The sequence below is a fragment of the Amblyraja radiata genome, chromosome 8 (genome assembly GCF_010909765.2).
Source record: "Amblyraja radiata isolate CabotCenter1 chromosome 8, sAmbRad1.1.pri, whole genome shotgun sequence".
In the NCBI taxonomy this organism is placed as follows: Eukaryota; Metazoa; Chordata; class Chondrichthyes; order Rajiformes; family Rajidae; genus Amblyraja; species Amblyraja radiata.
In genome coordinates this window covers 45,952,196-45,977,371 of record NC_045963.1, presented here as the reverse complement: position 1 = coordinate 45,977,371, position 25,176 = coordinate 45,952,196, and the positions used below count along the sequence as shown (strand labels likewise).

The 25,176-nt window shown below is 40.1% G+C and overlaps 1 protein-coding gene across 2 annotated transcripts in view; it reads right to left on the bottom strand.

Annotated features, from left to right (window-relative positions):
• Positions 1-2,521: 2,521 nt before the first annotated feature.
• The window catches only part of sos1 (SOS Ras/Rac guanine nucleotide exchange factor 1), a 151,095-nt gene continuing 128,440 nt past the window's right edge, over positions 2,522-25,176 (bottom strand). The window contains exons 11-23 of one of the 2 annotated variants that reach the window (XM_033025772.1): positions 23,517-23,598; positions 21,026-21,148; positions 18,360-18,463; positions 18,025-18,247; positions 17,207-17,326; positions 15,728-15,890; positions 14,650-14,767; positions 12,587-12,759; positions 11,579-11,695; positions 8,217-8,496; positions 5,881-5,925; positions 5,064-5,185; positions 2,522-4,043 (exon numbers count right to left, since the gene is read on the bottom strand). In XM_033025772.1, coding sequence (XP_032881663.1) covers positions 3,552-4,043; positions 5,064-5,185; positions 5,881-5,925; positions 8,217-8,496; positions 11,579-11,695; positions 12,587-12,759; positions 14,650-14,767; positions 15,728-15,890; positions 17,207-17,326; positions 18,025-18,247; positions 18,360-18,463; positions 21,026-21,148; positions 23,517-23,598 — 2,162 coding nt within the window. In that variant the 3' untranslated portion in view covers positions 2,522-3,551. The remainder of the gene's footprint in view (positions 4,044-5,063; positions 5,186-5,880; positions 5,926-8,216; positions 8,497-11,578; positions 11,696-12,586; positions 12,760-14,649; positions 14,768-15,727; positions 15,891-17,206; positions 17,327-18,024; positions 18,248-18,359; positions 18,464-21,025; positions 21,149-23,516; positions 23,599-25,176) is intronic. The other variant, XM_033025773.1, reaches the window with a different exon arrangement.

The following is a 25,176-nucleotide window of genomic DNA, read 5'->3' as shown; positions in this document are numbered from 1 at the left end:
GCCTGGCACCAACAGTACAGTGCGCATTAATACACATCCAGTCACAGGTTACTTCATTTAAACCAAAGCAAATTACACAGGGTGAAAGAGATTTTGTCAGCATCAAGGGTCACCAGCCTTGCTGCAGTGATTTGCTGCAATTTCTTCTTCTATGAAGGAAGGTTCATTCAGTTTACAATCCCTCGAGGGAACACGGAGCAGCAGGTAATTGAAGCAGAGGTACAGATCAACTGTGATCTGGTGAATGGTGGAATAAGCTCAATGGCTAAACGATCTATCTCCTACAAATTACCCTGTACCTTTGCAGATCTATGTAGTTGGCCGATCTTTTTTGTACAAAATAAAATCCTGTTTTTCCCTGCCTTATGCGGTCATCAAATACAAAACCTAAAATAAAAATTATCAGTATAGAAAAAAATTATAACCAAATAGGTTTTGTTAAAAGAACAAATATGTATTTATTTTAACAGTCTTTTACTGCATTGAATGACATGTAATTAATGCAACTTTCATAAGGTCAATATCAACTATCTACACAAGATGTACAGAAAGGGAAAGTGTTTCATCAATCTAGATAACAGCTATGGATTCCAGCCCATAGACTCCTTCACCATATTTCCCAAGTGCTTCCGCTCATTCGCCCAACCACAGCCACTTGCTATTAACCATAAAAACTGAACCGCACATTGGCACAATGGTGATTTCCAACTGGTATGTAACCCTGAAAATGAAAGCAACTGATAAGCAATATTTCACTGCTTGTATACTTGTTTTTCTATTGAAGTCTCCCTTTGAATGCATTTAAAATTATTCCCCAAATTCAGCTTTCTGCGCACTCACTGCCTTTCACAGTGCGACCATTGTGAAACTGAAAATCGCATGCATATAATCCTCAAGTGGTTTAAGTGTGCTGCCAGTTATAAGATCCAATAAGCATCCCGCATGGTTAAGAGAAACATATCAACTGGGAAACAGATATGTCAAATCTTGACCCAGGGATAATATGCAGAGGGAGTCGCAATGACATTGGCATTTATGAAGCAAAAAATATTTTACATCCAAAACTGCTGGATTAAATGGGCTTCAGGATATTTCCATTACACAGTATTAATGCTTTAATATCATGCTAACAAGGGTTCAGTAGTTTATGACTTGTTTAGCTCACGGTTCATAAAATTGTGTATGTATCAAATTTGTGATGAATTTCATTTTACATTTTACACCCAGGCCTCTTCCAGCCCTCCAGCATTTTCTCAAATTTACTGACTCAATGAAAACACCACAAACTGCACTCTTGTTCCAAAAACAATTTTATTTAATGCCAATTAAGCCTTTTTTAGGGCTGGATACTGCAAAATGCCCATAACAGTTTAGATCTGGCAGCCCTATCAGTAGGTTAACTGAACAAAGAATAGCCATTGGTATGTCTAAGTGCTTAAAATGGCTTGCCAAAATTAGAGCATTTTAATGATGTTTGCCTGCCCCATATATGCTGCAGAAATATTTTGCTTAAAGCATAATAACCTACATTATGAAGTCTATTTAGGTACAGCATATTTAAGTATAGGTGAATTTATTTAATGTAAAGGCAATAAAGTGATTTATTTGAAAGTTAGCATGCATAAGGTGTATTTTATTCAAAACACCAATGTAAGACATTGGGATGAAGCCTTGAGTGACCCAGATCATAACATCATCAATTTTAGACGAAGATAACATTTGTTTTTCCTTTTGCTTAGATCTGGACATAAACATCAGAGTTCACTGTTTGGGTTTACATTAAGTCCCATGCTGTATCGACCATTGTGTGAATAAACTGAAATAGTTCTAATTGTGAGAAATCAAGCATTCCCTTTTTGATCTGTATGCAATTAATGGGATACCAAAGGGAAAACAAATGCAGGGATTAAATGAACATTTGAGGCCATGTGATGTGTAGAAGAGATTAGTTACCATCTTCATGGGAGAGTAAGATCGTTTTGAAGAATAATGAAAATGAAGCCGATTTCAAAACAAATAAGAATGGATGATTTTGACTAATTTATAAAGGTTTGTGCTTTGAAAATGTTAATGATAAGCCAACAAAGAGGCAATTTATTTTTTTAGGTGAGGAGACGATCTGTGCATTCAGCACAGTTAAAAGGAAACATTTCTACTAATCCAAGAGGATACTGAATGAGGCCAAGAACAGCCACTACACCATTAAATCACTTGGTTTTCAGAGTGGCCAAAGCAATAAAAAGCCATCTATGCTGCAGTGTTTGTATATTTTTCTGAACTTCTCTCATTCTCACATGGATTTTGGTTTCACGATATCCTCTTAAAACTGTACTTATGTACTATAGTATGTAGGTGCTCAGTTGTCCTTGTTAGGAATTAATGGTCACCCCACCCAGGCCCGAATCATGAATGTAATGTTACTTTTTTATCAGTGGTTAACACAAAATCTACTCCACAATCTGACTCAGCTCTGGCTGAACAACTTCTAATCTTGTGTGTGGACTCGATAAGAAGAAATTGTATTTTATTCTCTTGTTTAGGAATCAACAAATATATGTTCTGCCCAAGCTTCAAACTTCTTTACCTAAATATCCAATCACAACTTAAGGTACGGGAACATTTGGCCACCTGAATAAATAGTTTAACATCATCACAGCCAATGCTACAAGACAGAATTGCGACTGGTTATTTTGAAATAAATCCAGATCCTTACACTTTCCAATGAAACTGTTACATTGCAAAACAGTGCTAGAAGCAATTTCCTGATCCATTCTTTCGTATAATTTCAGAAACTGCCGTGATGTTATGAAATGGGTAGTCATTGGATTCAAGTCAATAATTGTGGATTTAAGAGAATAATATGTCAGAGTTCATTGAAGATGTGAATGCAGAAGTTACTAGTTTCCACATTTTACTGCATTGGGTTAAATTCAGTTAGCTTACAGTGATATAATTGAACGACTGGGTTTTCCGTTGCCTAGTGGAGATGGATGTTACGTTTGTTTTGAAGAATCTTTCTGGTCAGACTTGTTCTTGAACGACTTTCACAAAGAATGTGCTTCTTTGGTGTAGCAGGTGCCCACATTTCAGAGTTTTTAGAGTTATTATTATGCAGCGCTAGTATCTCCTCAATCGTCTAGGTACCAAAAAAATGCAATTCTAGAAATGAAACAAGGCATGATTACGTGAAACATCAATCCTGTATTTTAAGTTGAAGGTGCAAACCACTGTTTCGCTCCAAGTCTCTTGCCGGCCAGTTGATATTGAGGCCACCCTTCGTCGCTGATAAAACATCACGGCGACTCCATCTCAGTTAGTGGGGAAAGTCAACATGCTTCAGTTTTTACATGTAACTGTCCAATCCGTTCTCCACTGCCTGAATGCAAACTTAAAAGGTAAATGGATGGAAACTCCTGTCCAAGCACTAACAGTATTCTTGCAGCCCAGAACGTTTAGCTTGCACCCCTGGCTCGCCACCTACTCCCTCTTCCTCAAGGTGCAACCTCAGCGGTAGCCACGAGTTTGTAGTGTTTAAGGAGAATCGGTTATAGCTAGGAAGAGTGGGCATTCTCCAGCAAGGCCGGTCCCTCTCGATGGAATGACGGGTGTGTGTGCTCCCTTTTGTACGTTTTTGGTGGAAGTTTTGGAGTCGCTTGCGATGTGGAGCTCTGTCTCGGTGGAACGGGTGGCCCGGCTGTGACGCCAATGTCCTCCTGTGGCAGAGGCGGGGACGGCAAATGCCTGCGAGTTCCCAGTGGCGAGGGCGTCTGAGGGGGTGGCGGGGTGAAGGGGGCAGGGGAGTTGGGGAAGAAAGTGTTGGGCAGCTCAGCTTTCCGTCCCATGGGCGGGGGCTGCAGAGGCAGAGGCGAGCCTGTGAATACATCTGGTGTTCGTACAGGCTCGCGAGGAGGCAAGCAGGGAGGACTGTCCGGAGGCTCGGAAACCGATGATCGCTCGGACAGCGGGTACCGGGGGGAGTAAACCTTCGCCGTGGGCTGCCGCGGTGGGATAGCGGGTGGACTATCCAAATGTTTTGACTTCATCTGAAAGAGAGGGAACACCGTTCGTTAGTGGCTCAAAGAACGAACAGTCTTGCAAATGGTGACATTTCTACATAAAAAAGGACACAAAGTATTGTAATAACTCAGGTCAGGCAGCATCTGTGGAGAACATGGATAGATGATGTTAGGAGCTTTCTTTAGACTGATGGGGGGGGGGAGGGGGGGGGGGGGGGGGGGGGAGAGAAAGAAAGCTTTACGAGAGCAGGGCAGGACAAAGCCTGGCAAGAGATAGGTTGATACAGGTGAAGGGGAGGGGGGACTTTGACAGGCAGATGGTTGGACAAAGGCCAGAGATGAAAAGGCAAAAACGTGTGAGATTGGATGGAAGAGGTGAGAATTGTGAAGCCAGAAGAAGGAATGGGGAGGAGATCATTTGTTTGGAAGACAGCTTTTGAATTTTCATATAACACAATTACTAAAATATAGACTGACCAGAGATTTGAAATGTTTAACTAATTAAGCTTTCTCTAGCCCCTAATTCATGGTTCTCCACAGATGCTGTCAAACCCGCTGACTTCCTCCAGCACTTTGTGCTTTAGGCAAGATTTCAGCATCTGCCGCATCACATGTGTTGAAATTCATGTCTCCCCGGCAAAAATATTTACACACAGCAAAACATTCATACGTGAATTTCTTAATAAAGGTATCATGAAATGGCAGAAAAGTCATTGTCTGGTATATTTTTAGCTAGGAGGAAGTGTAGGAAGTGAATGCGAAAGTGGGATAACATAGAGCTTGTGTAAACGGGTGATCGATGGTCAGCGTGAACTTGGTGGGCCGTAGAACCTGTTTCCATGCTGTATCTCTAAACTAAACTAACTGCTGCAGTTGCATACTAAAGACTGCTTTTAAAAAAAATAATCTAATGGCAGAAAAATACTTCAGAACAACCAGAGTACATAAAGATATTACACAAGATATGATAAAGAGTAAATGGCCTTTTATAATGGATAACACACACTTGGGGGAATTGATATTGCAGGAATATTGTGGTTCGCTCACCTTAGAGGGGGACGATTCTGTTGGGGCTGACTCGGGCCGCCTGCGGGGTGGGATAGGAGGGGGCATGTGAGCTTCATCCACACTTTTATTGCAACTCATTATTGAGGAGATTGATGCCGATCCTGTGACATAAAAACACAATTCAGTTTTGCTAACATTAACGTGCCGAGTACTATTAACATCACAGGGTTCAAGAGGCAAAGGAACAATTTGCAAAATTCAAAGCGGCTTGGAACACTCTTGTCAAGTAAATAAGCACTGCCTTCACTTCTTAATGCATGCATTGAAGTGTGCAATCTGGACCATGACCTGCAATATTGAACTGCAGAGGGTAAAAGCAGTTACAAACATGCAAATTGGTGATTAACACAGCAATATCTGAAATAAAATAAAGTATTAAAAGCATTAGTAAAAGCTTGGATCTGGGATCTCAGACAAGGCTTATCTCAATGTACCAATGAGAAGGTTATGTGTGTTACAATCTAAGACCCAAATGCTCTCCGTACATGTTGTAATGTATATATCAATACATTTTTCTATAATAGTAAATGAAAAAAATCAACTCTGACAAAGTTCTAATTCTAAATAGATGATTACCTTTCAATTATAATGCTTTTACATTTTTAAAGATGTGTTGGGAAAATCCTGATGCATATGGAATTATAGGAATGAAGGGAAGCGAACATGTCTAATGTTCCAGCATGCATGCTGTCATCTATGTTAAAACAAAGCTGCTTTTTAGCATAAAAGTGTACATGATCAGCTTGATAAAGCCGTGCTATGTATTAAATATGCAACATTAAAGCCCAATACTAACTTGTGCCATGGGCCAGTGAGACGGGGGAAAATATGGTATCAGTGCCTGCGGAAGAAAATAGAGACAAACTAAGGAAGGAACCAGGCTAAGCAGATCGGTTGAATTTTACCATTTGCAGGTTAGTGTTGTGTTCTTGATGTCCACAGATGTTTGAATTTGGCACTGAAATCATTTGCTACAAACAGTATAATGGCACACATGAGATATTTAATGTTTAGTCTTGGTATATCTCAGCACTAAAAAAGAGAGATATCAGTAATATACTCCCCAAAACATGAGTGTTGAAAGGAAGAAAGTAACTCAAAGCCATACACCAGACCAACGCAGAGTCTAGAAGCACTGATACTTTTTAAGTGGATTCCAAAATGGTTTGAGATTATTTGTCTTTTCCTTCATTGATTCCATCATATACCTAATTCCTAATGACAAAATATTGATTAAAAAATTGCTCACTACTACAAATGCAGTGATTTGTTTTTAATTTATTGAATTTCATTTGTTTTTGGTGTAATTTAGTTTTTAGTTTTAATTAATTGAACGTTCTTTTATTTATTGTGTTATCAATGAGTATTGTGTTTACAGGCCAGGATCACCTGACTGAACAACCACAATATGTCAGGTTACAGAACTGTCTTGGACATGGTAGTGAGCAACACGGGGGCCTCCACAGGGGACGGTCCTCTCTCCCTTCCTGTTCACCATCTACACCTTGGACTTCAGATATAACTCGGACTATTGCCACCTGCAGAAGTTTTCAGATGACTCTGCAATTGTGGGCTGCATCAGTGAGGGGAGGGAAGCTGAATACATAGGTGTGGTCAACGACTTTGTTGAGTGGTGTGGGCTGAATCACATGCAGCTCAACACTGACAAGACTAAGGAGTTAGTGGTGGACTTTAGGAGGAGAGGAACACCTCTGTCCCCCGTCTCCATCAATGGTGTGGATGTGCAGTTTACTAAGGAGTACACATACCTTGGAGTTTACCTGGGCAGTAAACTGGACTGGTCCAGGAACCCTGAGGCCCTGAACAAGAGGGGTCAGAGCCGGCTGTACTTTTTGAGAAGGCTCCACTCCTTCAACGTCTGTAGCAAGATGCTGCAGATGTTCTACCAATCGGTGATAGCCAGTGCTGGGGCAGCAGGGTGAAGGCCGCGGACACCAACAGGATTAACAAACTCATCAGGAAGGTTGGCCCCGTCCTGCGGGCGGAGTTGGATTCATGGGTGGTGATCTTGGAGCGGAGGATGCTCCTCAACTGCGGAGCATCTTGGACAACACAACTCACCCCCTCCATGACACACTAGTCAACCTGAGGAGTACCTTCAGCAACAGACTGGTTCTACAAAGATGCAGTACAGAACACCACAAGAGATCCTTGCTCCCTGTGGCTATCAAACTCTACAACTCCTCCCCCTTTTGGCATGGACTAGACTGACTCCCCTCCCCAAATCTTTGCACATCCCCAATCCTTTCCACTCGTCACTTTAATTTCATATATCTTGTGTTTTATGACTGGTGGCAGATCAATTTCATTCCTGGGATAAATAAAGCTCAATCGTATCGTATAATTGTGCTGCTACAAATAAAACTTTCATCGTTCTGTTTTCCATACATAAGAAAATTAAATATTCTTGATTCTTGGATTCACATTCTCAGTTTATGTGTACGGTAAATGTGTAAAATGTGTATACATTTGTTTTCAGAAACAAGGAACTGTAGATTGTAGTTTACTAAAGAAGACAAAGTACTGGAGTAACTCAGCGGGTCAGGCAGCATCTCTGGAGAACATGGATAGGTGACGTTTTGGGTCAGGATCAGACTGAAGAAGGGCGAGTTACTAATAGCAGGGTGACCAAAACGGAATACAGTACTTCAAGTGTGGCCTCACCAATTTCTTTATCTGGCCTGTGCTCCTACTAATGGCCCTTATACATGGGTCTATGTGCATTCATTATCATTGTTATGAGATGTCTAAAAAGGAATTGTGGAGTTATTAACTTGGAGTGCCATGAGGGAAGGCATACATCCAAACACTTGCTACCCAGTTCAGTCCAGTTCTGGAAGAAGGAACACTATATTTCACAAGTCCGCCTGAACTAAATATGCACCCAGAGCAAAAAACATCATATCTGCTATTGGCTTCTAGCTTGTATATTGGGCAACTTCATTTCCCCGGTCAAAGCATGTAAAGAGGCCACATATTAATTAAGGAAACAGTCTCCAAAACATTTATGGCGTAATGGTCATGGTAATCAGTCACTATTGCTATTCAGTTCCTAGCTACTTTCAGCAGCTTTGTTTTGAGGTTAAAAAGTAATTAAAGTTCACAGCGTACTTGAATTGAACGGACTCGCTGGGTCAGAGTCGCCAAAGACACTGCAGACGTCTGTTGAGCTGGATGCTGCTGAAGCCGGTGGTGGGGTCAGGGGCGTGCGTGGGGAGTTTGGTGCCGACGCCGTGCTCTCAGCCTCATTCTCCGTGATGCGGCTGTAACTGATTTTACGCGGCTCCTGCAGGAGTGGCGTGGGATGCCCGCGCAGGGTGCCTGACCCCGGATGCCGAGGATTCGATGGACGGACTCCCGGAGACTTCAGCGTGTAATTAAACTTCTTTGCCTAAAACACAGTTCAATGGAAAGATGGTAAAATTAAGTCTCATCCCGAATGGAGAATTGCAATAAGCTAAAGGGTCTAACAATCAGCAATTCTGGATGGACTAGGAACCTTAAACGGAAAAGATAAAATATAAATATAGAACATAGAGTACAGTACAGCACACGAGCAGGCCCTTCAGCCCACAATATCTTTGCCGAACACCATGCCAAGTTAAACTAATCTGCTCTGCCTGCACACAATCCATATCCCTGAATATCCATGTGCCGATCTAAAAGCCTCTCAAACACCACCACCACCACACCTGGCAGCAGCTGCAAACACCACCTATAAACAGACCTTGCAGCTGACAGCTCTATAAATCCATTAAAAAAATCCCAATGAATGATCTCCCACTTTCTGAGAAGTTTGTAGCTCAAGTCAGAATGGACACAAGTTGAATCTGATGCCTCACTGTCTACCGTCATGAATTACAGAAAATGTAGTGAGTCCCGACCTGAAACATCACCTATCCACATTCACCAGAAATGCTGCCTGACCTGCGAAGCTACTCCAGCACTTTGTATATTTGTGGTATTATCTGACATTCACTTGCATCAGCGAGTTCTTCATGATCCCAGGAAAGCCAAGGATAAAAATAAAATACAAACTATTTTGTAAATTTAAGAGGCCAGAACTCTTCATGTTTGTTGATTAATGATTACCCACGTGATGGATAACGGATAAAAGAGTTGTTACAAATACTTTACGAGATGGGCAAAAGGAATTGTCGAGTTATTAACTCGGAGTACCATGAGGCGGTGTGTGCATCCAAACGCTTGTTATCCAGTTAACTTCGATAAAAAAGTTGTTGCAAATACCCTTTTTACAGAACATAGAACAGTACAGTAGAAGAACAACCTCTTCGGCCCACAATGTCTGTGCCAAACATGATGTTAAGACAATCACTTTGCTACCTGCACATAATCCATATCCCAACATTCACTGCATATTTATTCCAACCAAAAGTCTTTTAAAATGTCACTATCGCATCTGCCTCCACCACCACCATAGCACGTTCCCGACACTCACCACCTTCTGTGTGTAAAACTTGTCCCGCACAACTCCTTTAAATGTTTCCCCTCTCACTTTAAAGCTCTGCCCTCGAGTATTTGAATTTTCCACCCTGGGAAAAAGGTTCTGTCTGTCCACCCTTTCTATGCCTCTCATAATTTTTTATATTTCGATCAGTCTCCCCACAACCTCCGGCACTGCAGAATAAAACAATCTAAATCTGTCTAACCTCTCCTTGTAGCCAATACCTCTAATCCTTATCTTTCTGACAATTCTAGACTATTATGTCTGCTTTCTAATGTTTCACCAGTACTTTAAAATATATTAAGTAAGATACCCCTTTTCCATAAAGGCCTTAAAGTGAAGTCAAGTAATGCCACATGTGACAATAGTAAACCAATACCAATCAACTTGAAACTTGAACACCACCTGTGAAGCTGACAATTGAAGCTCTTGCACTTAAATTGAGTCTCACAATTTTTGTATTGTTTTAATGCCAAAACATTCAGCATGGGAGAATCTGTAGGCTTCATCCTCCGAATTATTGCCCCTTATCCAATACAATTTCTCCACTGTTCTCCTTAACTTTAATGTTGGTAATATTCAGTAAAGACAAAAGATTCATAAGGTGCCTGAGCCACACTTTTTCTCCATAAGAAAATCTTTCTCCATTCTTAATCAGTTTCATCCACTAGAATCATACGACGCGGAAATATCCTTTCGGCCCAACTGGACCTTCAGTCAACCAAGATGTCCCATCTACACTAATTCCACCTGCTCACATTTGACCCATATTCCTCTAAACCTTTCCTACCCATGTCCCTGTCCAAATGCCTTTTAAATATAGATATATAGTACCTGCCTCAAATACCCCCTCTGGCAGCTTGTTCCATACACCCACCACTCTGTGTGAAAAAGCTGCCCCTCATGTTCCTATTAAATGTTTTATCTCTCACCTTAAACCTATTCCTTCTAGTTGTTGATTTCTCTACCCGTGGGGGAAAAAAGACTGTGCAGTCACCCTATCTATTCTCCCTATGATTTCATACACCTGTATAAGATCACCCCTCAGCCTCCTACAACCCAAGGAATAAAGTGCCTGCCTGCCCAACCTCTCCTTATAGTCCCTGGCAACATCCTTGTAAATCCTCTCTGTACTCTTTTCACTTTAATGGCATTTTTCCTTTAGCAGGGTGGCCAAAACTGAATATGATAGAGTGATATAGCATGGAACCAGGCCCTTTGGCCCAACTCATTCATGCCGATCAAGATGCTCCATCTACACATCCCATTTGCTCACAGCTGGCCCATATATATACCTCTAAACCTTTCCTATCCAGGTACCTGTGCCACGTCTTTAAATGTTGTTATAGTACCTGCCTCAACTACCTCCTCTGGCAGCTCGCTCCATATACCCACCATCCTCAATGAAAAAGTTGCCCCTCAGGTTCCTATTAAATATTTGTAACTGAACTGCAGTGTGCTGATGGAGCCGTGATTACAGGTGAATAGCCCTTGCATTCAACTTATGAATGTCAAAGTCTGTCTACCAACATCGCCCTGTTGCACCAGATTGGCATGGCCGCTGGGCATTATAGAGGCGCCCTAGACATGTGGACCACTTCCCAGATATTCATAATTTACAGGAGCAGAATTAGGCCATTTGGCCCATCAAGTCTACTCCGCCATTCAATCATGGCTGATCTACCTTTCCCTCTCAACCCCATTCTCCTGCTTTCTCCCCATATCCTTTGACACTTTTGCTAATCAAGAATCTGTCAATCTCCACTTTCAAAATAGCCAATGACTTGGTCTCCAGAGCCATCTGTGGCAATGAATTACACCTTCAGAATAAAGAAATTCCTCCTCTTCTCGTTTCTAAAGGTACTTTCTTTTATTTTGAGGCTGTGCCCTCTGGTCCTAGACTTCCCCACTAGTGTAAACATCCCCACAAGATATTAGGGGAATATCCTCCTGTGTATCCTAATGCACAAATCGCTGTTAACGTATACAAAAGATGAAAACTACTTACAAATCTGGGTAAAGACTTGGCGTTCCTAGGCTCTATTTCCAAAGACTTATTGAACAAGTAATCTGTAAATTCTTTCTCCAACGCGTTTCCCATTGGATTTAGATTTTCAAAAAACTTCTGCAAAACAAAAGTACGAATTTAAAAAAATAGAAATATAGAAACCTATCAATTATTGTAGCTCTTGTGTTCATTTGCCATAAGGAACGGAAACAGGCCCTTTGGCCGCTGAGTTGTGATCACCGTTAGGCACTTATTTACAGTAATCTAAGTTTCAATCCCTTCACATTCCCAACTACTCGTTCCAGATTCTTTCACTGTACGACTGTCTCTCTTATCAAAAGGGAATTGACTGATTTGTTCCAATGAGCGAAAAAATTTATATTTGTAAGGAAACAATGCAAATAATCCTCATTTAAATGTTACACAATCCTTTTGTTGGACTGAAAATGTGAGTTAGAAATATCTAAAGAGCTAGCATAACAGCCGGCACATGTGCTGAGATTGGATAACTGTTGTTGGGAAAAAATGTCTCACTTGTAATCACAATGTGTGAAAAAAAATAGCACGTTTCAAGCAAGACACTACAAAAATGACCCTGGATGAGGGAACCTGGGCAAGATGGTCAGATAAAAATATATAGGTTAATCTTATCAGGACAAGGAAGTTCTACCTGGTGGTGTTAATTATTTCACTTTTACAAAACAAAACTGGATGAGAGTACCTATTATTCCTGGTGCACATTTGTTTGCTCTCTGAAAATAGCCCCTAGTGTGGAGGGAGTGAATGCAAAAGTGGGATAAGATAGAATTAATGTAAAAGGTGATCAATGGTCGGTGTGGACTCATGCTGTATCTCTAAACTGTACTGAAATGCCCACACCGTCCCCTCCTTCAATGAAATATGTTCTACAGTTGACAAAAGGAAACATTAAAAAACATATTCGCCACTGGGCGAATTAATTAGTTATTTCCACAAAAAGAGATTCATGCGTTTCTAAATAGGACTAACCTTAATGTCTTGCTCGACCCGTAAGCAGTACGGCTGGTTCTGGTATTGCTGAATCTCTCCTGTGATTTCAGCAACCTTCCTCCTCTTACTGAAATTTATCAACTCTCTACCGTGTCTCTTTAGGAAATCAGGATTACCTTCCTCTGTCTTCAAAATGTTTGTCAAATATATTCCTAAAAAATGAAACAAGTTTTCAGTTAATAGACACAAGGAACTACAGATACTGATTTACAAAAATAAAAGTGCCAGAGTAACTCAGCGGGCCAGGCAGCAACTCGAGAGAACATAGACAGGAGACGTTTTGGGTTTGGGTCAGTCTGAAGGGTCCTGATTCGAAATGACACCTATCCACATTCTCTAGAGATGTGCTGGACCCACTGAGTTACTCAGTCACTTTGTATCGTACTATGTTAATAAATTAATTTTAACTATTGAACTTTCTGCCCAACTAAGATTTAAAACAATTATTATTGAACTACAATGTTTTATTTAAAAACACAGCTAACCCAAGGACAAAGACACAGCCTGGTCCCGCAGAATGGGCTTCCCACAGCACGTCTGAATATGAATCCTGCTGATCCCACTTCCCGATCCATAGCTCTGTTGGTTATAGGTTTTAAAGAGCTCACGGTGGACTTTTAAAAAAAACGTGAGAGCATTTCTGGCTCCAGTGCCCTTCACACACTGTTTTGGACACCCAACTTTTGTAGTGTGAAATAATGTTCGCATGGATCAATACAGCACAGGAACAGACTCTTTGGCCTACACTACCCGTGCCGAATATGTTGCCAAGATAAACTAAACTCCTAAGCCTGTGTGTGATCCATATCCCTCCGTTCCTTGCATATCCACGTGTCTATCAAAAACCCCAAATCACCATCCATCACCACAACTGGCAGCGCGTTCCAATCACCCACCATCTCTGTGTAAAAAAAAAACTTGCCCCGCATGTCTTTGACATGGACAAGTTGGGCTGAAGGGCCTGTTTCTGTGCTGTACGATATGACATCTCATTTAAACTTTGCCCCTCACACCCTAAAGCTATGCCCTCTAGTCTTGAACATTTCCACCTGGGTAAAAAAGGTTCTGACTGTTTTCTCAATTCTTCCCTTACCCTTCTGACAATAATATTACATTTATACTTCCCAGTTACTGAACATTCAACCATGGGAAAATAGGTCAAGAGGGAATCTGGGGTAATTTAGAAGATCATTGCAATGAATGCACTCTCTTAGCAACAACTTCTTTTGGAATTCCAGGGTGCAGGCCATCAGGATAAGGCTTTCTCCTCTGGTAATAACTTCTGTATTTACTTAAGACATAGGAGGAGGCCATTCAGCTCATCAAGTGTATGCCAGCTCACAGAGCAATCCCATTCCCCCGCCCTATATTCCCTATAGCTGGCTCTGCTTCTTAGATCAGGGGCAGAAACACGTGAAAATATGCAACTGTTTCACAAGATGGCTTGTTCAATTGAAATCTTCAAGATGGAGATTCTTGTTCGGTAAGAATTGTTATGAAGAGCAGAACAAATGGACTTGAGGTACAGATTAACCACAAGCTACATGAATCTTGAAACAAATGTGGATTAGAATGCCTTGCACGCAGTCTGAAGGGGGCTCCAGACCCAAAACGTTGCATGTTCATTCCCTCAACAGATGCTGCCTGACCTGCCGAGTTCCTCCAACACTTTTTCTCAAGATTCCAGCATCTGCAGTCTGGAGTCTCCACCTTGGTTCTGTGATTATGTCTCAAGGTGACCACACTTCACAATTTCTCATTAGATACTCCAATGTACATTTAAATCTTGGATAACTAGGTAAACTGTGTAATATCCAGTCTCAAATTTTTCTATCCACAGGCAGCTCTCTGATTCAAAAGCAGTCAACAAGCCCCCATCATGCTATTTTAGAACAGAAAAAGGAGAAATAACTTCTGCAGATAAAAAGGAAAACAAAATGCAACAAGATGCATGTGATATTTCCCATCCCACTGCTGCTGTTTACCAAAACAATGGGAGAAATGCCGGTATACACCCGAGAATAAAAAGTAGCAGAGCTTACCAAAGAAAGGCACACATGGAGGGTTAATGGATCGGAGTTTAGCCAAATACTTTTTATAGTGATCTTCACTCAATTCGTGAGCCTCCTCCAAAATTTTCTTTTGCCGACTTGGTATTTGCTATGAATGCAAACATTACAAGGAGAAAGTACTATGAGAAAAAATAATTTGAGCGAACCAATGTCCACATTTCTTTATTCAAATCTACAAAATGTAGTCACAGTTGAATTTGGACTTAGTTTAGCTGTCTCTTGAACACAATAACTAATTATTTGCTGTACTGCAACACAATACCTGAACAGTGTGAATGATCTACTCTGAGTCATTGTTAACTTGTGGCTTCTTGATTGCACAAAGTACATTCCAAATGCTATTGTTATTTTAAGGCTTTAAGTAATTTCTTCCCTTTCTTATATCTATTTTGTGGAAGACATGGGCTTGAGTTTGCATCTTCTATCTTAGAGTGCATTAAAAAGCAAATCAGAGTACAAAATTATATGACTAAAAGGAGTTTTGATGTTTGTTTGACATATATTTTAATTTGAATTAAAACAAATTAAACATTTAATATTTAAACATAGAATATTTATTGCATTTTCCAAAGTGAAGAATTGCCATAAATTTTTCATCTATGTGAATAGGATTCATATCACTAATTGCATCGCATAGATCTATTAAAATATTCATGTCCAGGAAGTGTATTTTGTTGAAACCTATCCCATGACAAGGAGTTTGTCAATACCTGTATTTCACTATTTGAATCTGTATAAGAATATCTTTCCTCCATATAAGAAAGGATATGTAGGCAATGGAGGGTTATGGATCACATGCAGGCAGATGAGATTAGTTTATCTATGCATCGTGTACAAACAAAAACATTGTGGGCCAAAGGGCCTGTTCCTGTGCTGTACTGTTCTTTGATCAAAAGCAAGATAAGTGTAGTTTCTATACGTGAGCTGTGTCCAGTGATAATCAAAATGAAAATGGTCATTCACTTTTTTCTTGTATTTAATGCAGTGCAGCCTTCTGCTTTCACATAATTCTACATATTTCATTGGAACATATTTGGTTGCATCATACCTCAAACGTGTGATCCAGCCGATAGACAGGAGATGAATTCATGGCACTAACCACCTCCAGCACACCATTAAAATTGTTTAGTTCCTGGAAAACCTGTAGGATCTCGATTATTCGACTGACAACTGCTATTCGTTCCTCCAAATTTTCAGTTTCTACTATGCACCTGAAAGTTAAAAAAATATATAAACTTGTGATGTAAATCAGGAATGCACTGTATTTCAAGATCAAATAAAATCTTTACTCACTGCATTGAAAGACAGGAATCTTTAACTATCATAAAATGTAATAATGCCAAGGAAGTCAGAATGGCATTCTTTTCACCATGCCACTGACAATTAATTGTTGGACAACACTAAAGTTAACGTTTTCAGAATTAGATTCAGAATTAGCAACCTTCACCGAAGCTCCTTCAGAGAAACATTTGCCCCAATATAGGTCAGATCTAGGTGCTCAATCCCCAACAGCCCACCACATCGGTTGTACATATGCGCTCGTTCTCCTCACCCAAGATGGTGACTGGACCTTAAGCAATGCAGTGTGACTTCACCCCAAAAGCAACTGACCAAGCTACGTCAACGCTGCCTACTGTGAAAGTAAACACTGGCTTATAATTTGAAGTACAATGAAAGTAAATCGTAAATTAACGAAACATACATTAAAGACTTGTAAATAATTAAAAACATTAAGCTAAAGCAAAGGTTTTTTTTAAATTACCTCCCCTAACCTTCTAAATCTTTACCACATAATCCCCAAGGAAAGAAACTGAATCTCAGATCATGTATAAAGTCTGAGGAGATGCAGAAGTTAAGAGGTGCTTCTCCAAGACCAGATTCTAATCCACCTGCAGAATGAGCTGACACTTAGCCCTCCAAATTTATCCAAATACTCTGTCCTGCAATGTCTGAGACTTACTTTAGTTTGAATAACTAAGTTTGAATAAATAACAACATTTAAAAGACACTTGGACAAGTACATGGATATGAACAATTGAGAGGGATGTGGGCCAAACGCAATCAAATGGGACCATCTTAAATGGGGCATCTTGGTCTGCACGGACAAGTTGGGTTGAAGGTCCTATTTCCGTGCTGTATGACTATAACTGAACGTCAATGGTTCTGATCAAGTTTAATTACATTTTATTTGGTGAAAGCAAAATGCTAACTACTTTGTTTCACAAATTTAACCACATTAAAAACAGAAATTAAAATAGCTTGAGGATTTTATGAAGTATGACTACATAAGAAACAGGATAAGATTAAAATTGAAATGTTTTACACAGCACTAGGATTTTCATTTATACCTAATGTATGAGGTAACAGCACATTTTTTAGGATACCATGCACTAAATCCATGCTTTTGCTCTCCTAAAATGTCTGCATTGGTTGTCTAGTAAACAAAATCTGCCTGCTTCTATTTCAGCACAGAACTGTTGTATACATTGGCACTTTATCAAACCCTAATCAAACACAGATTGCTTACTTTTCAAACCATAAAGTGAGATTGGTAGTGTGTCGTATCATCTTCAGGAGATTTGAAGAGTTGATTTCTTTGTCATCCTTTGTCCACACACTTCCTACTAGTTCTGATGGCTGAACAGCTCTAAAATCCAGATTCACAAATGCATTAATCACATTGATGGTTATGTGAAACCTGACAAATGTTTAGCCTGATATTTTGAAAGATATGATCAGCAGTTCAAACTTCATCAATTCATTTCACGACAAATGTTCTAATTATACATTTACAAATTTACATCATTATTACAGTCAACAGCAAGATGAATTTCTAGAACTGCCTTGTCCAGAGCAGTTGGCTAAATGCTGCATTAAACCTAAAACAGCCATAAATAAAGCAAAAAACATAAACAGCAATGTATTTTGTCCTTTAATTAATCTCACATATATAATCTGAAAGACATTTTTGAATTAATTTTAAGCATTTACAGTACCATTAGTTTCTTTGAGACTGACGAGAATTATCAATATTTAATTGAGTGTCATGAGATACATCTTGTAATTATAAAAATGAGCTTTTCAGAGACAGAATTATTCCAATGATTATTTTGATATTACAACCATTATGGGATAATAGCCACATTATTGATTGAAATATACAGCATGGACACAGTCCCATTGTCCCACCAAGTTCATGCTGATCACCCATCAAGAACATTTTGTATTAAAACTTGTAAAACCGTACTCAGTAAAATCTAAATCTTGTTGCTTATTTGCCCACAGTAAAGTGCTTCTAATTCTGAGTTCAGGTATATTCAACATCAACACGAGAAAAATCTTTACCTGTAAAGATCAGATTCTAATAATGTTAACTGTCTTGCAATTTCTATTGGATGCAAAGTTAGCAAGTCAAATGCTTCAATTTGACCAATTTTACTTATGTGCCATTCAATAGATGGGGGTGAACTTTGAAATGTAATAGCGTGCGACGGTCCATTTGCTTGTGCCTGTTTTTTCCGCAGAATTATTTTACTGATAGATTCAACCCATTTTTTCATGGCTTTACCTGCATCACAAACATGAGGGGATTACCACAATTAAACTTTGTTAATAAAACAAACTTGTCTTTGTAGATAAATTATTGTTGCAGAATTGTTGATCATTTTAGGACATCTCACCTCTAACTGTCCCAATGAATTCTTCTAGACGATATAACAACTCTGCATCTCTTTCAAAGTCATAGAAGTGATGTTCCACCCAGTGTCGACAAACATTCAAAACTCTTTTTAAAAAAAAAATGCAATTAATAAAATGTTTTAATACATTTTGGAATTTTACCCATTCTCCTTATTATCGCTACTTGTTCAGCTTCTGTGAGTACAATTATTATCCCAAAATATTCCATTTAATTATACAAAAACTGGCACAATTTATAGATTATCTGATTTGACTGTAGAGCATGTAAACATAAGCTTTTCACAGTATCTTGGTGCAGGTGATATTAATAAACCAATAGCATTAATTTGTAAAACATGACAGGTTTATGAAGGAAGAAAAAAGCTTACTTCTACTGACTTTGACTTTAATATATTTTAAAACTTTTATATGTAACTTGAAACGATGGAAGGTAGTCATACTTTGTAAATAAGCACATTCTCTGAGGCTACTTAAGTGCAAATCTATTGGAGTATGGAGTGCATACTCGCTTGGAGTGCATACTGTCGTTGTGTCCTAAGGCAAGGTACTTCACCCACCTTTGCCTGTGTGTGAATGTGTGTGAATGTGTGTGAGTGGTCGGAGGGGCCGTAGGCGCAGATTGGCAGCCACGCTTCCGTCAGTCTGCCCCAGGGCAGCTGTGGCTACAGAAGTAGGTTACCACCACCGAGTGTGACTGAGGAGTGAATGAATAATGCGATGTAAAGCGCCTTGAGTATTAGAAAGGCGCTATATAAATCCCATCCATATATATATCATCAGATGCATCATTCAAAAGCTTCTCACTGGACCTCAGTGCACGTGACAATAGTAAACCTAAACCAGAGCAGCTGAATAATTTCAAGGCATTATATCAAGTGTGGAATGTTTATGGTATTCACTGTTTCTGCACTAATACAACACTCCTCTCAACCACAATTACAGCAATAGGCTGTCACATAATCTATGATGAACCAATATAATTGATGAGAAATTACTGAAATTCTGCTATTTTAACAAATGTATAATGTTAGTGACTTAATAAGAATAGCATACAAGGAAATCAGTTACATATTAGAATAATATGTTTTTTTGTTGAATCTTTAGACATCTATTCAAGATCACACTGCTATATGTTTTGTGCACTAAACAGCCGAACAATTGACCATTATGGATATATTTGACTAATCCCAATGTCTCTCCTTTTTATCTTTTAGGAAGAGAGTCTTCTTGTTTATGAGGAAGTTGTAAGTAATAATCCCGGTTCTAATGTCCCAAAAGCAAACTTGAAAACATAAGCACATTGAACATGGTGAATTCAATGATTCCACGTCAAGGACTCTGAGGACAGATCTCCAGTGTGCTAGAAACACTAACCGTTGGTTACTAGTGCCATGATCAAAGAAGAAAAATAAAAGGTCAAGATAGAATGGATGTGGAGAGGGTGTTTCCAATAGTGGGATAGTCTAGGACCAGAGGGCACAGTCTCAGAACAAAAGGACGTACCTTTAGAATGGAGATGAGGAGGAATTTCTTTAGCCAGAGGGTGGTGAACTTGTGGAATTCATTGCGACAGATGGCGGTGGAGGCCAATTCATTGGGTATTTTTAAAGCAGAGATTGATAGATTTTTGATTAGTAAGGGTGTCAAAGAGAAGGCAGGAGAATGGAGTTGAGAGGGAAAAATAGATCAGCCATGATCAAATGGCAGAGCAAGCTCGATGGTTTGCGTGGCTTAATTCTGCTCATATGTCTTATGAACTTATGAAGAAGTACATAAATTCTGATAGGTTAAGGCTTGATTTTAGGTCTCAGCAAGTCATAATCTGTATCAACAATGTGGTGAAGGATCTAAATATAATATTTCTGAGTCTGCTGATTACAACAAACTAGATGGGATTGTGAGTACAGAGGATGAAAACAGGCTTCAAGAGGGTGTGGACCAGCTGAGTGAGAACAGAGCACCTGGTGGTCTGACACCTCCTTTAATCTGGACAAAATTGAAATCCCCCTCAGAAGTGCCCTAAAAAATGTGGTCCCTAGGCCGGGTGAGAGGGCCGATCTCAGCCTCATTGGGATTTCCACGCCGATCGACGGGTCAAATTTGCCCCATGGCAGGGGCTCTGGAACTCCGGCCCAGCCGGAACCGACAGATCTGTTCCCATTGCCAACTTCTGAGGTCAACTTTGCGGGCTTTGGCCCCTCAGCGGACCGTTCAACTCCTCTCGGAGGCCGTGACCTCTGTTGGTCTGGCAAAATTGATAATCCGGCAAGTTTCTGGAACTATGGCTGCCGGAAAATCAGTGGTGGACCTGTTTAAATTTAAAATGAGGTTATCCACTTTGCTGCACATCACAGAAGAGCCAAAGTACTTGTGAAATGGTAAGAGATTGGATAATGTGTTTGATCCAAGGAACCTACAAATGTTTGCACATGACTAATTAAAGGTCAACATTCAGGTACACCTGGCAATCAGGAAGTTAAATAGTAATTTAACTTTTTGATTTCCAAGAGTAACTGAATATAGAAATAAGGACATTTTATAGGAACTTACATTGGATTTAGCGCCCTGTTGCTAAATCACTTTAAAAGTCATTTTGAATCCCAATGCATCTTGTTTTCTCCATGTAGCATAACGAAAAGCTACTTACCTAAGCTGCACAGGTTGAACGTATTCTTTCCTAAATCTTTTTAATTCTGCACTAAGAGGTTGGTCACCATGTTCCAAAGCTTTCCGATCAGCTTCAGTAGGCTCGGGTTCTGGAATTTCAAATCTAACACACAACATGAAATTAAAATGTGCACATCCAAAATATTCCACAATTCATTCAGTAGCTTACCTAAATAGCAGACTCAGCGAAATTATAATAAGATAAATATTCACCACTACAAACATTATGTGCATCATTACTGTATTCACAATCATTAGCTTTCTTTCTTATCACTGATTGTGTTATCTCCCATTGCACATGAGAATCAAAGAATACAAACATATTATTTATTGATTGATACTGCGTGGAAACAAGCCCTTTTGCCCACTGAGCACGTCAACCACCCATTTACTCTAGTTCTACATTATCCCGCTTTTTAAAAATTGTACTGTACCTTTACAGTAGAGAAAAAGGGTCAACTGCTTTTCCTCTGTACAAGCCTTCTCCCATCTTACTACACCTCATCTTATCCTTCGCTCCATAGATGCTGCATCACCCGCTGAGTTTCTCGAGCATTTTTATCTACTTTCTCCTTATCAACATATCTTTCTATCCCTTTCTCGCTATATTCTGCTATTGTTCATCTTTTATTTTGTTTGTACTATTTGTTGCAGCCACTCAGCTATTCCATATTATCAACATACGATTTTCTAACTCCACAAAATTCTGCCAAGTTCAAACCACTATGACTATTCCTCGCCCACCATCCATGTAGCCAGAAAGTCACAGAAATGCTGAATTACGAGAAAATATACAAATAGCTCAAAATATTATTTTAATTCCCATTATGAAAATTCTCCATCTATTACAACAATTCTCCCTCCTGCCAAAGGCAGAATGCCTGACACATTTTCCTGATAAGCTGACTTTCACACCAACTATGTTACTCTATTCCACAACCTAGCCCAACACAATTCGGACAAGAATGATTCACCATCAGCTCCCTCCCATACATTCCCACTCCTCGTTTGCTCTGGATTCCTTTGTCAGTCTCCCATTTACTACCCTCTAAGATGCTTATGGTAAAAAGCTGCAGAATACTATTATATGAAACAGATGGAGAGTGATAGATTGATTGAAAATGAATAAAAGGGTTAAATTCAACTGGTAAAAGTGTGGTAGAAGAAATAAGGGATGGAGATACAATTTTTTTCCGTATCTTATATCCGTCTGCAATGCGGCCTAACATCGAGGAGTCGGTGGGCTTTGCTGGAGGCCGACTTCGGGAGCTCCGACGCGGGAGCCTGCGGACTTACCATTGTGGAGCCCGCGATCTCTTTGCCAGGGATCAACCTCTGAGCTCCACCTGCAGGAGCCTGCGAACTTTAACGTCGTGGAGCTCGCGGTCTCTGGTCAGAGGCAAACTTCGGGAGCTGCAAGCCACAGGAGCTTCGATTGCCCCGACACGGGAGCTTCGATTGCCCCGACATGGGAGCTACGATTGCCCCGACACGGGAGCTACGATTGCCCCGACATGGGAGCTACGATTGCCCCGACATGGGAGCTACGATTGCCCCGACATGGGAGCTACGATTGCCCCGACACGGGAGCTACGATCGCTCCGACATGGGAGCTACGACCGCCCCGACACGGGAGCTACGATCGCTCCGACATGGGAGCTACGACCGCCCCGACACGGGAGCTACGATTGCCCCGACACGGGAGCTACGATCGCTCCGACAAGGGAGCTTCAATCGCTCTGACTGAGGATGGTTCGATTGCCCCGACTACGGGAGAATAAAGAGGAAGAAGATTAAACTTTATTGCCTTCCATCACTGTGAGGAATGTGGGGAACCCGCTGTGGTGGATGTTTATGTTAATTTTTATGTAGTTGTGTGTCTTGCTGTTTTTTTTTAGTATGGCTGTATGGTAATTCGAATTTCACTGTACCTTAATTGGTACATGTGACAATAAACTGACCGTGAAACCTTGAATCCCTACATGACTATACAACTGACTACCTCCAAGATGGACCAAAGGTCACTGTCATAGAGGGGTTTTCCTGATCCATAACTACCAGCAACACATCAGTACAATGCACTCCAGATGCACTGAAAGTGGAATGTCTAAACTTTGGCCTAAAGCTTTTCTCTGACCATTATCTGTGATTAGATAATGAAATAAAGAAAGTACCTTGGAGACAGCTTATGGAAAATAAACCACAGCCAAATACAAGTAAATATGTACAGAAATATTTTGCAATCTAAAATAATTGTGAGCAAAGATATATTAGCAAGTGTTCTCTTTCCCTAACTTCAGAGTCATCAGTTTTCTTCATAGCATACGCGACTTGAAGCTTTCACATGTTATGGATCACTGTGTAATTTAGTGATTCAATTTAATGAAAGTTCCTGGCTTAAGGCAGCTACGTTTCTCCCTTTCCCCCTACATTAAGATAATAATGAACTGCAGCACAAAATATTAACATACCTTTCAATTAAAAGGCTAAGCAACTCCTGAGGTTTGCAGAAGGAACGATACGTTGTGAGAAATGTCCTAACAAAGTTTGGATCTGGAAAAATAGAAAACATTTTGAACACGGCTCCCTTAACATGACTCATGCAAATATACATTTCCCCCTGAAAATAAAAGATGTAATTGAGATGTCAAAAAAGCCTACTTCAAAATATATTGGTTTATTATTTCCATTGCATGATGCATCAAAAAAAATCATCAATTATAAATAGTAAAACATTGATCATGTGCCAGTGCATTCATATATAATGTTTGGGACAAAGACCCATCATTTATTTATTTGCCTCCGTACTCCACAATTTGAGATTTGGAATAGATAAAATCAAATATGGTTAAAGTGCATATTGTCAGATTTTATTAAAGGGTATGGTTACACATTTTGGTTTTACCATGTAGAAATTACAGCTATGGGAACCATAATGTTTGGGACACATGGCTTCACAGGTGTATTTAATTGCCTCCATAAAGCAGGTATAAGAGAGCTCTCAGCACCTAGTCTTTCCTCCAGTCTATCCATCACCTTTGGAAACTTTTATTGCTGTTTATCAACATGAGGAGCAAAGTTGTGCCAATGAAAGGCAAAGAAGCCATTATGAGAATGAGAAACAAGAATAAAACTGTTAGAGACATCAGCCAAACCTTAGGCCTTCCAAAAGCAACTGTTTGGAACGTCATTAAGAAGAAAGAAAGCACGGGTGAGCTTACTAATCGCAAAGGGACTGTGTTGAATGATGAGATCCAAACACTGGGGTAATAAGTCATAGTCTTTATTGCAGTACAAGTGGAGGGAACATTACAATGCTTTCATCTCTGTGGTCAGCATCAAGTCTGTCGGGAGACATTGACGAGCTATCTTAACAGCACTACCAGTCCAGGGTAGGGATGAAGATCTGGATGCATAATCTGTGTGGTGATAGATATAGTAAAGACAGACTAATCTACATCCTTCCTCTTAAGGAATTAACTCATAATAAAAAAGATATGATAATTACATACAAAATATATGTACCACTGATTACATGTGTTAAGTATAAGTAAACTGAAGGGAATAACACCAGAGACAGTTCAAATGTAATCCTGGTACTTTAGGTTAGACTTGCAGGAGTGACCTGCACATGCACGGTACAGTCCCGCATTTACTCCCTTCACCAGAGAGGAGATCGGTGGTAAATCAGGTGCACGCATTTGTGACCAATGCTCGGCTAATGGAAATGTTTGCCATTACTGTAAACGCAGAAATCACTTCATCCACTGCTGTTGCTCGCGTGGGAACAGCGCAGAGACAAAGCAATCTGTGCACCTGCTACAGCCAGAAAGTTTACAGACAGAGCCTTCCCACGTGACTCCCACATCAACCACTCTGACTACGAGGAGATGCTGCCTACTATCGAGGGACTGAGTATAAACACACATTCCTTGTCGGACTTGTCTTGTAAACACCGAGATCTCATGGTCACTCTCCTCATTAACGGGACGAGTATTGTTGCTAAGCTCGACATTGGAGCTCGTTGCAACGTTCTGTTCTTATCTGAGCTCCACAAGATTCGGAAAGCTGAGGTCATCAAACAAACTGTTGCCACGTTACCTCCCTTCAGAGGGGGTGCAGTGCACCCTG